At 46.9% G+C, this 13,938-nt stretch overlaps 1 protein-coding gene across 1 annotated transcript in view; it reads left to right on the top strand.

The window, feature by feature from the left end:
* The first annotated feature begins 241 nt into the window (after positions 1–241).
* Positions 242–13,938, top strand: part of LOC139577807 (kunitz-type serine protease inhibitor bitisilin-3) — a 29,255-nt gene continuing 15,558 nt past the window's right edge. The window contains exons 1-2 of the mRNA XM_071404983.1: positions 242–334; positions 9,899–10,105. Coding sequence (XP_071261084.1) covers positions 265–334; positions 9,899–10,105 — 277 coding nt within the window. The 5' untranslated portion in view covers positions 242–264. The remainder of the gene's footprint in view (positions 335–9,898; positions 10,106–13,938) is intronic.

Raw genomic sequence — 13,938 nt, 5'->3', positions numbered from 1 at the left:
GAAGGTCAGTGGAGATGATGTGTAAACATCCACTCCCATCGCCGTTTACAGCTGTCATTCACTCTGCCTGAGACTGGAGAGAACACAGACAGCACCATGAAACACCTGATCTGAGACCAGGCTACATATCCTTACAGCACCTGGCCTCCTGTTGGGGCGCAGCCCTGGTATCAGTGATGAGTACGAAGGTCAGTGGAGATGATGTGTAAACATCTACAGTTGTCATTCACTCTGCCTGAGACTGGAGAGAACACAGACAGCACCATGAAACACCTGGTCATATTTGGGGCTTTAGTTTTTGTTACGTTCTACATGGTTCACAGTGAAGCACCAGGTAAGTTCAATCATTTAGTATGTCTGTGTGCATATACCTCAGTCACTGTTTAGTCAGTACCAGGTAGGTTCTGTTCTGTTTGTACATTTGAAATAGAGTTTGATTTTAAGACTTTAATAAATCAGTTCTCTGCTAAAAGGGGGTCTTAAAACTGTTCTCTTACCGCTTCATTGTAGCATCAAACATTAGTTTGGAGTTTCACTCCTCTTCCATTAGAAATAAGGGAGGCCTGGCTTTGCTTCCCTTCACGTCCAGTTGAGTTTGGGCGGGAGGGAAAAGTCAACCATACATTTGATTCAATATAAAAAAACATTAAATATTTTCCACAATATTTATGAATTTAATCAATGAATTAAGTTACTCATGTGCTATTTTCAGTATGTTACAAATTCTAATATTCTGCAGTTAGGGTAACACTGAATGGAACTGGGAGTATAAAGGTTCTCATTCAAATGGTTTATGATCCCTGAGAGTATCACTCTGACAACATGGCGGTTTCACTGACAGTTGGTTTCATTGACAGTTGGTGGTTTCACTGACAGTTGGTGGTTTCACTGACAGTTGAAGGTTTCATTGACAGTTGAATGTTTCATTGACAGTTGAATGTTTCATTGACAGTTGAATGTTTCATTGACAGTTGAATGTTTCATTGACAGTTGAAGGTTTCATTGACAGTTGAATGTTTCATTGACAGTTGAATGTTTCATTGACAGTTGAATGTTTCATTGACAGTTGTAGGTTTCATTGACAGTTGAAGGTTTCATTGACAGTTGAAGGTTTCATTGACAGTTGAAGGTTTCATTGACAGTTGAAGGTTTCACTGACAGTTGAAGGTTTCATTGACAGTTGAAGGTTTCATTGACAGTTGAAGATTTCATTGACAGTTGAAGGTTTCATTGACAGTTGAAGGTTTCACTGACAGTTCAAGGTTTCATTGACAGTTGAAGGTTTCATTGACAGTTGTAGGTTTCATTGACAGTTGAAGGTTTCACTGACAGTTGAGGTTTCACTTTAGATCAAGACCTAATAAGACAGACTTTTTGGGCTCTCACCAGTTGGGCCCTCACCAGATGGGCCCTCACCAGTTGGGCCCTCACCAGTTGGGCCCTCACCAGTTGTGCCCTCACCAGTTGTGCCCTCACCAGTTGTGCCCTCACCAGTTGGGCCCTCACCAGATGTTGGGCCCTCACCAGATGTTAGGCCCTCACCAGTTGGGCTCTCACCAGATGGGCCCTCACCAGTTGGGCCCTCACCGGTTGTGCCCTCACCAGTTGTGCCCTCACCAGTTGTGCCCTCACCGGTTGGGCCCTCACCAGTTGGGCCCTCACCAGATGGGCCCTCACCAGTTGGGCCCTCACCAGTTGGGCCCTCACCAGTTGAGCCCTCACCAGTTGGGCCCTCACCAGTTGGGCCCTCATCAGATGGGCCCTCACCGGTTGGGCCCTCACCAGTTTGCATCCCTGAATAATACAGACAGACTAGCTTGTCTTAGACATACAGTATAGCCACAACGTTTTGTTGTGTATAAGACAAGCTATACGACATTAGTCCTGGTCTGTTTTTAGGAGAATGAGAAGCTTTTCCAGTCGTAGCAGTAGAATGGGGAGCAGTGCTGCTCTTGTCCTAAGCCTAGGGTTATGGTGTCTGTAACCTAGTGCCACGGTGTACATCTGAGAGTCTGCGATGAAAGGTGGTGGCTGTGATGAAAGGAGGTGGTTTGTTTTGGAAGTCGTTGTCATGCAGTTAAGGAGTCAGTGTTTACAGAGAATGCTATTTCCTGTATTCTAGATGTTTATGACCCTATGACCCTTCTATTGTGGTGCCTGGGAGATCCAAACACTGCACATTTTGTATGGAAGGCATGCAACAATTACATTAGTACAGGAATTCACTGTCAATCAGATACTAAAAGAACAATCATTGTAATAATAGCAATATATTGAGCAATAGGAGTTTATTCCAAGAATGGCCTCAAAAACCTCAATCTAGCCCAGCCTGGGACGCCAGCTAATTGCTACAGACCTTAAAGGACAACTCCGCCATTTTGAACATTTGGGTTGTTATTATGAAGTATTTAGTGATGTCACATTGTTCTATTTACATTTCTATTGACCGTTTGGAAAACGCTTCTCTGTGACATTTTCAAGTAGGCTCCCAGAGATGACTAATGCAAGTAGGCTCCCAGAGATGACTAATGCAAGTAGGCTCCCAGAGATGACTAACGCAAGTAGGCTCCCAGAGATGACTAATGCAAGTAGGCTCCCAGAGATGACTAATGCAAGTAGGCTCCTGTCTGTAGTTTATAACCTGTCTGTAGTTTAGAACCTGTCTGTAGTTTATAACATGTATGTGGTTATAACCTGTCTGTGGTTTATAACATGTCTGTAGTTTATAACCTGTCCGTAGTTTATAACCTGTCTGTAGTTTATAACATGTCTGTAGTTTATAACATGTCTGTAGTTTATAACATGTCTGTAGTTTATAACCTGTCTGTGGTTTATAACATGTCTGTGGTTTATAACATGTCTGTAGTTTATAACATGTCTGTAGTTTATAACCTGTCTGTAGTTTATAACATGTCTGTAGTTTATAACATGTCTGTAGTTTATAACCTGTCTGTGGTTTATAACATGTCTGTGGTTTATAACATGTCTGTAGTTTATAACCTGTCCGTAGTTTATAACCTGTCTGTAGTTTATAACCTGTCCGTAGTTTATAACCTGTCTGTAGCTTATAACCTGTCTGTAGTTTATAACATGTCCGTAGTTTATAACCTGTCTGTGGTTTATAACCTGTCTGTGGTTTATAACCTGTCCGTAGCTTATAACCTGTCTGTGGTTTTCTGATCATTTTTGGAACTCTCTGCTGTGTGTTTTTCTGGTTCTCTTGGTCTAGTAACATTTGGAAATATTTCAGATATATTAAATAATTAGAATGATATTTATAGTATACTGTATATTCAGATAGTCTGTCTTTAAAAACCTATAGAATGATATTTATAGTCAGCTTACTCCAAAATGTTGTATGTTGTTCAAGGCCTTTGAACGGGGTATGGTAGTACAGTAGGTGCCAGGTGCACTGGTTTGTGTCAAGAACTGCAACACTGTGGATGAGGAGGGCTGAGCTGGACTGTGGATGAGGAGGGCTGAGTTGGACTGTGGATGAGGAGGGCTGAGCTGGACTGTGGACGAGGAGGGCTGAGCTGGACTGTGGATGAGGACGGCTGAGCTGGACTGTGGATGAGAAGGGCTGAGCTAGACTGTGGATGAGGAGGGCTGAGTTGGACTGTGGATGAGGAGGGCTGAGTTGGACTGTGGATGAGGAGGGCTGAGCTGGACTGTGGATGAGGAGGGCTGAGTTGGACTGTGGATGAGGAGGGCTGAGTTGGACTGTGGATGAGGAGGGCTGAGTTGGACTGTGGATGAGGAGGGCTGAGTTGGACTGTGGATGAGGAGGGCTGAGTTGGACTGTGGATGAGGAGGGCTGAGTTGGACTGTGGATGAGGAGGGCTGAGTTGGACTGTGGATGAGGAGGGCTGAGCTGGACTGTGGATGAGGAGGGCTGAGTTGGACTGTGGATGAGGAGGGCTGAGCTGGACTGTGGATGTGGAGGGCTGAGCTGGACTGTGGATGAGGAGGGCTGAGTTGGACTGTGGATGAGAAGGGCTGAGCTAGACTGTGGATGAGGAGGGCTGAGTTGGACTGTGGATGAGGAGGGCTGAGCTGGACTGTGGATGAGGAGGGCTGAGCTGGACTGTGGATGAGGAGGGCTGAGCTGGACTGTGGACGAGGAGGGCTGAGTTGGACTGTGGATGAGGAGGGCTGAGTTGGACTGTGGATGAGAAGGGCTGAGCTAGACTGTGGATGAGGAGGGCTGAGCTGGACTGTGGACGAGGAGGGCTGAGCTGGACTGTGGACGAGGAGGGCTGAGTTGGACTGTGGACGAGGAGGGCTGAGCTGGACTGTGGACGAGGAGGGCTGAGCTGGACTGTGGATGAGGAGGGCTGAGCTGGACTGTGGACGAGGAGGGCTGAGCTGGACTGTGGACGAGGAGGGCTGAGTTGGACTGTGGATGAGGAGGGCTGAGCTGGACTGTGGATGAGGAGGGCTGAGTTGGACTGTGGATGAGGAGGGCTGAGCTGGACTGTGGATGAGGAGGGCTGAGTTGGACTGTGGATGAGGAGGGCTGAGTTGGACTGTGGATGAGGAGGGCTGAGCTGGACTGTGGATGAGGAGGGCTGAGTTGGACTGTGGATGAGGAGGGCTGAGTTGGACTGTGGATGAGGAGGGCTGAGTTGGACTGTGGATGAGGAGGGCTGAGTTGGACTGTGGATGAGGAGGGCTGAGTTGGACTGTGGATGAGGAGGGCTGAGTTGGACTGTGGATGAGGAGGGCTGAGTTGGACTGTGGATGAGGAGGGCTGAGCTGGACTGTGGATGAGGAGGGCTGAGTTGGACTGTGGATGAGGAGGGCTGAGTTGGACTGTGGATGAGGAGGGCTGAGCTGGACTGTGGATGAGGAGGGCTGAGTTGGACTGTGGATGAGGAGGGCTGAGTTGGACTGTGGATGAGGAGGACTGAGCTGGACTGTGGATGAGGAGGGCTGAGCTGGACTGTGGACGAGGAGGGCTGAGTTGGACTGTGGATGAGAAGGGCTGAGCTGGACTGTGGATGAGGAGGGCTGAGTTGGACTGTGGATGAGAAGGGCTGAGCTGGACTGTGGATGAGGAGGGCTGAGCTGGACTGTGGATGAGGAGGGCTGAGTTGGACTGTGGATGAGGAGGGCTGAGCTGGACTGTGGATGAGGAGGGCTGAGTTGGACTGTGGATGAGGAGGGCTGAGTTGGACTGTGGATGAGGAGGGCTGAGCTGGACTGTGGATGAGGAGGGCTGAGTTGGACTGTGGATGAGGAGGGCTGAGCTGGACTGTGGATGAGGAGGGCTGAGCTGGACTGTGAATGAGGAGGGCTGAGTTGGACTGTGGATGAGGAGGGCTGAGCTGGACTGTGGATGAGGAGGGCTGAGCTGGAATGTGGATGAGAAGGGCTGAGCTAGACTGTGGATGAGGAGGGCTGAGTTGGACTGTGGATGAGGAGGGCTGAGCTGGACTGTGGATGAGGAGGGCTGAGTTGGACTGTGGATGAGGAGGGCTGAGCTGGACTGTGGATGAGGAGGGGAGGGTTGTGACTAGTGGATGAGGAGGACTGAGCTGGACTGTGGATGAGGAGGGCTGAGCTGGACTGTGGACGAGGAGGGCTGAGTTGGACTGTGGATGAGAAGGGCTGAGCTGGACTGTGGATGAGGAGGGCTGAGTTGTACTGTGGATGAGAAGGGCTGAGCTGGACTGTGGATGAGGAGGGCTGAGCTGGACTGTGGACGAGGAGGGCTGAGTTGGACTGTGGATGAGGAGGGCTGAGTTGGACTGTGAATGAGGAGAGCTGAGCTGGACTGTGGATGAGGAGGGCTGAGCTGGACTGTGGACGAGGAGGGCTGAGCTGGACTGTGGACGAGGAGGGCTGAGTTGGACTGTGGATGAGGAGGGCTGAGCTGGACTGTGGACGAGGAGGGCTGAGCTGGACTGTGGATGAGGAGGGCTGAGCTGGACTGTGGACGAGGAGGGCTGAGCTGGACTGTGGACGAGGAGGGCTGAGCTGGACTGTGGACAAGGAGGGCTGAGCTGGACTGTGGACGAGGAGGGCTGAGATGAACTGTGGATGAGGAGGGCTGAGCTGGACTGTGGATGAGGAGGGCTGAGTTGGACTGTGGATGAGGAGGGGAGGGTTGTGACTAGTGGATGAGGAGGGCTGAGCTGGACTGTGGATGAGGAGGGCTGAGCTGGACTGTGGATGAGGAGGGCTGAGCTGGACTGTGGATGAGGAGGGCTGAGCTGGACTGTGGATGAGGAGGGCTGAGCTGGACTGTGGATGAGGAGGGCTGAGCTGGACTGTGGACGAGGAGGGCTGAGTTGGACTGTGGATGAGGAGGGCTGAGTTGGACTGTGGATGAGGAGGGCTGAGCTGGACTGTGGATGAGGAGGGCTGAGTTGGACTGTGGATGAGGAGGGCTGAGTTGGACTGTGGATGAGGAGGGCTGAGCTGGACTGTGGACGAGGAGGGCTGAGCTGGACTGTGGATGAGGACGGCTGAGCTGGACTGTGGATGAGAAGGGCTGAGCTAGACTGTGGATGAGGAGGGCTGAGCTGGACTGTGGATGAGGAGGGCTGAGCTGGACTGTGGATGAGGAGGGCTGAGCTGGACTGTGGATGAGGAGGGCTGAGCTGGACTGTGGATGAGAAGGGCTGAGCTAGACTGTGGATGAGGAGGGCTGAGCTGGACTGTGGACGAGGAGGGCTGAGCTGGACTGTGGATGAGGAGGGCTGAGCTGGACTGTGGATGAGAAGGGCTGAGCTAGACTGTGGATGAGGAGGGCTGAGCTGGACTGTGGATGAGGAGGGCTGAGCTGGACTGTGGATGAGGAGGGCTGAGCTGGACTGTGGATGAGAAGGGCTGAGCTGGACTGTGGATGAGGAGGGCTGAGCTGGACTGTGGACGAGGAGGGCTGAGCTGGACTGTGGATGAGGAAGGCTGAGCTGGACTGTGGATGAGAAGGGCTGAGCTAGACTGTGGATGAGGAGGGCTGAGCTGGACTGTGGATGAGGAGGGCTGAGCTGGACTGTGGATGAGAAGGGCTGAGCTAGACTGTGGATAAGGAGGGCTGAGCTGGACTGTGGACGAGGAGGGCTGAGCTGGACTGTGGATGAGGAGGGCTGAGCTGGACTGTGGATGAGAAGGGCTGAGCTAGACTGTGGATGAGGAGGGCTGAGCTGGACTGTGGATGAGGAGGGCTGAGCTGGACTGTGGATGAGGAGGGCTGAGCTGGACTGTGGATGAGGAGGGCTGAGCTGGACTGTGGATGAGGAGGGCTGAGCTAGACTGTGGATGAGGAGGGCTGAGCTGGACTGTGATATCGCTAGCTTGAACTGATGGATTGTTATGGGTTTTCGCGGGCGTGGACATCAACTATTATTCTTTTTTTAAACGAGGTTATATATAATGATGTAGTAAAGTTCCGCTTCAGTCCACAGGGGAGCACTGTGTCACTGTCAGAAGATACAGTATGTGCTTCAGTCAGAAAACTCTGGCATCATTCTGCCCTGCTGGCCTCAGTACCAGCCAGTTAAACACAGCCACCCTCAAGAAGGTGGAGGTTTGGCACATATTTACTAAATAATCCCACATTTGTAACATTTCTGAACACTCATATCGACATATTTCTTTAGCACCAATAACAACTCTGCCTCGCCCCTAACGTTATGGGAAGCTCTCCTTGCATATCTGAGGGGGAAAATAATATCCTTTAGTTCAGGTGCTGGTAAAAATGTATAAGGCTCAAATAGATTCGTTGGAGAAATAAATTATAGATCTGGAAAATGAACATAGTGTAACATTTGGTCGACTTAACTCTACAAAAGATTTGACTGAAAGGGAATAAAACACCCTGACGACCCATAAAGAGGAAAACGCTCCTAGGAGAACATAACAAAACTACTACGAACATGGAGATCAAGCAGGAAAGTTGCTAGCTTGGCAGATAAGGAGAGAGGAAGCTAGTAGAGTTATTGGCTCTACTAGCTGCCCAACGACACAGTTGTTCACAGTCCTGAGGAAATGTATCTAGTCTTTAGGGAGTTTAAAGAAACATTGTACAAGTCTGAAGGGGATGCCCCTGCCACAATGCAGGAGCTTTTGAAAAAAACTCAATTTACAAATGTGATGAGGATAGACGTGGAGAAAGAGATTAGATCTGAGGAAATTAGGGATTCCGTTTTCAACACTGCTGGGGGAAAATCACCAGGGTTAGACGGATCCTTTTCACCCAAACTAATTGAGCCTCTTTGCAATATGTTTAATTATGCCATTGAGACAGAAAAGCTCCCAGACCCACTTGAACAGGCATTGATCACAGTTTTGTTAAAACCTGGGAAAGATCCTTTGCTTTGTGAACACTTCATATAAGATTATTGCAAAACTCCTATCTTTTAGACTAGATAAGGTTCTTCCGGACTTGGCTGATTTTGACCAAACAGGCTTTTGTAAGAAACCGCTCATCTCCTGATAATATCACTAGATTATTTAATATTATGCATTATGTAGAGAATGACCAAGAACTTGTAGTAGAGGCTTCATTAGATGTGGAAAAAGCTTTTGACCGCATAGAATGTTTGAAGTCTTACAGAGGATGAGGATGAATATTGGACCTAAGTATGTAGATCTGATTAGATTACTGTACAAATGTCTGGTAGCTCAGATCCTGACTAATGGAAATGTTTCCTCACAGTTTTCCCTATCACGTGGCACAAGACAGGGTTGTCCCGCTAGTCCATTCCTTTTTTCTTTGGCTATAGAGCCACTGGCAGAAGCTTTAAGATCTCATCCATCCATCCATGGTGTTTTTATAGGTGGGCGTGAACATCTGGTATCCATGATGACATTTTGCATTACCTCACTAAACCAGAAATGTCACTCTGAGCATTAGTTCACATCCTGAAAGAATATGGGACCTTTTCAGGATATAAAATACACCTATCGAAGAGTATAATTATGCCTTTTAACAGGTCAGCTATGCAGACCCCCAATCTTAGACCAGCCGTTTTCTTGGAGACCTCAGAAAATGACATATCTTGGATTGCAAATTCCATCTGAAATGATTAAAACATATCAACTGAACTATACTCTACTTCTCAAAAAGGTTGGGGTAGAATTGGATAGATGGTTTTGCTGAGTGATGACATTGGCTGCGTTTCAAACTCATGAAAGACACACCCTCGTCCACTTACCCTCGCCTTATGCCCTTGGGGAATCCCTGCGACCATCTTTGTCACCTCGGCCATCTTTGTCACCGCGGCCATCTTTGTCATCGGTCCAAATGATTAGCCAAGCAAGGGAAGTTGGTAACGTAAGCCCCTCAGCCCCCGTTTTGATCGAGTTTGCGAGTGTACAATTATGTTCACTCCGGGCCTGAGAAACATCCCATAATTCAATTCGCAATGATTGTACATCCGCTACGAAAAGTCAGCCAAAACTTAAAACCAACTACTAGCGCACATGACGGCTCAAACACGTATCATAAAAGTTATTCTGTTTTTGTTTTCGCTTTTGAAAACGTTAACTTGCGCGCATAACTTTCCCTGACATCACACTTCGACATTTGTAATTTTGGATTTACCTGATATAGTAGGATGGCTAACATTCAGGGGCTTCTGGGGGCTGAAGCCTAGGCCTAATGACGCCACTGGTCTCTGGCCTAATGATGCCACTGGTCTCTGGCCTAATGACGCCACTGGTCTCTGGCCTAATGATGCCACTGGTCTCTGGCCTAATGATGCCACTGGTCTCTGGCCTAATGATGCCACTGGTCCCGGGCCTAATGACGCCACTGGTCCAACAGCATTCTCGTCTTCTAACCTCCTCTCCTCTCCTCTCCTCTCCTCTCCTCTCCTCTCCTCTCCTCTCCTCTCCTCTCCTCTCCTCTCCTCTCCTCTCCTCTCCTCTCCTCTCCTCTCCACAGAGTACTGTCTCCTACCACAGGATGTGGGTACAGCTCCAGCCTCAGGAGCAGAGGACTTCCAGATCATGCTGTATTATGACGCAGCTAAAGACCTGTGCTACCCCTTCAAGTACCTGGGGGAGGGGGGCAACGCTAACCGCTTCACCCTGGAGAGGATCTGTATGAGGAACTGTTCTGCCAAGGCAGAGGAGATCTATCCCGTGGATGGTGAGATAGGACACAATTAATCATTAATATAGATAGTATACCAGAACCAGTCCAGACCCTGTCCTCTAATATAGATAGTATACTAGAACCAGTCCAGACCCTGTCCTCTAATATAGATAGTATACTAGAACCAGTCCAGACCCTGTCCTCTAATATAGATAGTATACTAGAACCAGTCCAGACCCTGTCCTCTAATATAGATAGTATACTAGATCCAGTCCAGACCCTGTCCTCTAATATAGATAGTATACTAGAACCAGTCCAGACCCTGTCCTCTAATATAGATAGTATACTAGAACCAGTCCAGACCCTGTCCTCTAATATAGATAGTATACTAGAACCAGTCCAGACCCTGTCCTCTAATATAGATAGTATACTAGAACCAGTCCAGACCCTGTCCTCTAATATAGATAGTATACTAGAACCAGTCCAGACCCTGTCCTCTAATATAGATAGTATACTAGAACCAGTCCAGACCCTGTCCTCTAATATAGATAGTATACTAGAACCAGTCCAGACCCTGTCCTCTAATATAGGTAGTATACTAGAACCAGTCCAGACCCTGTCCTCTAATATAGATAGTATACTAGAACCAGTCCAGACCCTGTCCTCTAATATAGGTAGTATACCAGAACCAGTCCAGACCCTGTCCTCTAATATAGATAGTATACTAGAACCAGTCCAGACCCTGTCCTCTAATATAGGTAGTATACTAGAACCAGTCCAGACCCTGTCCTCTAATATAGATAGTATACTAGAACCAGTCCAGACCCTGTCCTCTAATATAGGTAGTATACCAGAACCAGTCCAGACCCTGTCCTCTAATATAGATAGTATACTAGAACCAGTCCAGACCCTGTCTTCTAATATAGATAGTATACTAGAACCAGTCCAGACCATGTCCTCTAATATAGGTAGTATACTAGAACCAGTCCAGACCCTGTCTTCTAATATAGATAGTATACTAGAACCAGTCCAGACCATGTCCTCTAATATAGATAGTATACTAGAACCAGTCCAGACCCTGTCTTCTAATATAGATAGTATACTAGAACCAGTCCAGACCATGTCCTCTAATATAGGTAGTATACCAGAACCAGTCCAGACCCTGTCCTCTAATATAGATAGTATACTAGAACCAGTCCAGACCCTGTCCTCTAATATAGGTAGTATACCAGAACCAGTCCAGACCCTGTCCTCTAATATAGATAGTATACTAGAACCAGTCCAGACCATGTCCTCTAATATAGGTAGTATACCAGAACCAGTCCAGACCCTGTCCTCTAATATAGATAGTATACTAGAACCAGTCCAGACCCTGTCCTCTAATATAGATAGTATACCAGAACCAGTCCAGACCCTGTCCTCTAATATAGATAGTATACTAGAACCAGTCCAGACCCTGTCCTCTAATATAGATAGTATACTAGAACCAGTCCAGACCCTGTCCTCTAATATAGGTAGTATACCAGAACCAGTCCAGACCATGTCCTCTAATATAGGTAGTATACCAGAACCAGTCCAGACCCTGTCCTCTAATATAGGTAGTATACCAGAACCAGTCCAGACCCTGTCCTCTAATATAGGTAGTATACCAGAACCAGTCCAGACCCTGTCCTCTAATATAGATAGTATACTAGAACCAGTCCAGACCCTGTCTTCTAATATAGATAGTATACTAGAACCAGTCCAGACCATGTCCTCTAATATAGGTAGTATACTAGAACCAGTCCAGACCCTGTCTTCTAATATAGATAGTATACTAGAACCAGTCCAGACCCTGTCCTCTAATATAGATAGTATACTAGAACCAGTCCAGACCATGTCCTCTAATATAGATAGTATACTAGAACCAGTCCAGACCCTGTCCTCTAATATAGATAGTATACTAGAACCAGTCCAGACCCTGTCTTCTAATATAGATAGTATACTAGAACCAGTCCAGACCATGTCCTCTAATATAGGTAGTATACCAGAACCAGTCCAGACCCTGTCCTCTAATATAGATAGTATACTAGAACCAGTCCAGACCCTGTCCTCTAATATAGGTAGTATACTAGAACCAGTCCAGACCCTGTCCTCTAATATAGATAGTATACTAGAACCAGTCCAGACCCTGTCCTCTAATATAGATAGTATACTAGAACCAGTCCAGACCCTGTCCTCTAATATAGATAGTATACTAGAACCAGTCCAGACCCTGTCCTCTAATATAGATAGTATACTAGAACCAGTCCAGACCCTGTCCTCTAATATAGGTAGTATACCAGAACCAGTCCAGACCCTGTCCTCTAATATAGATAGTATACTAGAACCAGTCCAGACCCTGTCCTCTAATATAGATAGTATACTAGAACCTGTCCAGACCCTGTCCTCTAATATAGATAGTATACTAGAACCAGTCCAGACCCTGTCCTCTAATATAGATAGTATACTAGAACCAGTCCAGACCCTGTCCTCTAATATAGATAGTATACTAGAACCAGTCCAGACCCTGTCCTCTAATATAGATAGTATACTAGAACCTGTCCAGACCCTGTCCTCTAATATAGATAGTATACTAGAACCAGTCCAGACCCTGTCCTCTAATATAGATAGTATACTAGAACCAGTCCAGACCCTGTCTTCTAATATAGGTAGTATACTAGAACCAGTCCAGACCCTGTCCTCTAATATAGATAGTATACTAGAACCAGTCCAGACCATGTCCTCTAATATAGATAGTATACTAGAACCAGTCCAGACCCTGTCCTCTAATATAGGTAGTATACCAGAACCAGTCCAGACCCTGTCCTCTAATATAGATAGTATACTAGAACCAGTCCAGACCCTGTCCTCTAATATAGATAGTATACTAGAACCTGTCCAGACCCTGTCCTCTAATATAGATAGTATACTAGAACCAGTCCAGACCCTGTCCTCTAATATAGATAGTATACTAGAACCAGTCCAGACCCTGTCCTCTAATATAGATAGTATACTAGAACCAGTCCAGACCCTGTCCTCTAATATAGATAGTATACTAGAACCAGTCCAGACCCTGTCCTCTAATATAGATAGTATACTAGAACCTGTCCAGACCCTGTCCTCTAATATAGATAGTATACTAGAACCAGTCCAGACCCTGTCCTCTAATATAGATAGTATACTAGAACCAGTCCAGACCCTGTCCTCTAATATAGATAGTATACTAGAACCAGTCCAGACCCTGTCCTCTAATATAGGTAGTATACTAGATCCAGTCCAGACCCTGTCCTCTAATATAGATAGTATACTAGAACCAGTCCAGACCATGTCCTCTAATATAGATAGTATACTAGAACCAGTCCAGACCCTGTCCTCTAATATAGGTAGTATACTAGATCCAGTCCAGACCCTGTCCTCTAATATAGATAGTATACTAGAACCAGTCCAGACCCTGTCCTCTAATATAGATAGTATACTAGAACCAGTCCAGACCATGTCCTCTAATATAGGTAGTATACCAGAACCAGTCCAGACCCTGTCCTCTAATATAGGAAGTATACTAGAACCAGTCCAGACCCTGTCCTCTAATATAGATAGTATACTAGAACCAGTCCAGACCCTGTCCTCTAATATAGATAGTATACTAGAACCAGTCCAGACCCTGTCCTCTAATATAGATAGTATACTAGAACCAGTCCAGACCATGTCCTCTAATATAGGTAGTATACCAGAACCAGTCCAGACCCTGTCCTCTAATATAGATAGTATACTAGAACCAGTCCAGACCCTGTCCTCTAATATAGATAGTATACTAGAACCAGTCCAGACCCTGTCCTCTAATATAGGTAGTATACCAGAACCAGTCC

This window comes from Salvelinus alpinus, chromosome 6 (assembly GCF_045679555.1).
Source record: "Salvelinus alpinus chromosome 6, SLU_Salpinus.1, whole genome shotgun sequence".
Lineage (NCBI taxonomy): Eukaryota > Metazoa > Chordata > Actinopteri > Salmoniformes > Salmonidae > Salvelinus > Salvelinus alpinus.
This window is presented reverse-complemented; position numbering and strand designations above follow the sequence as displayed.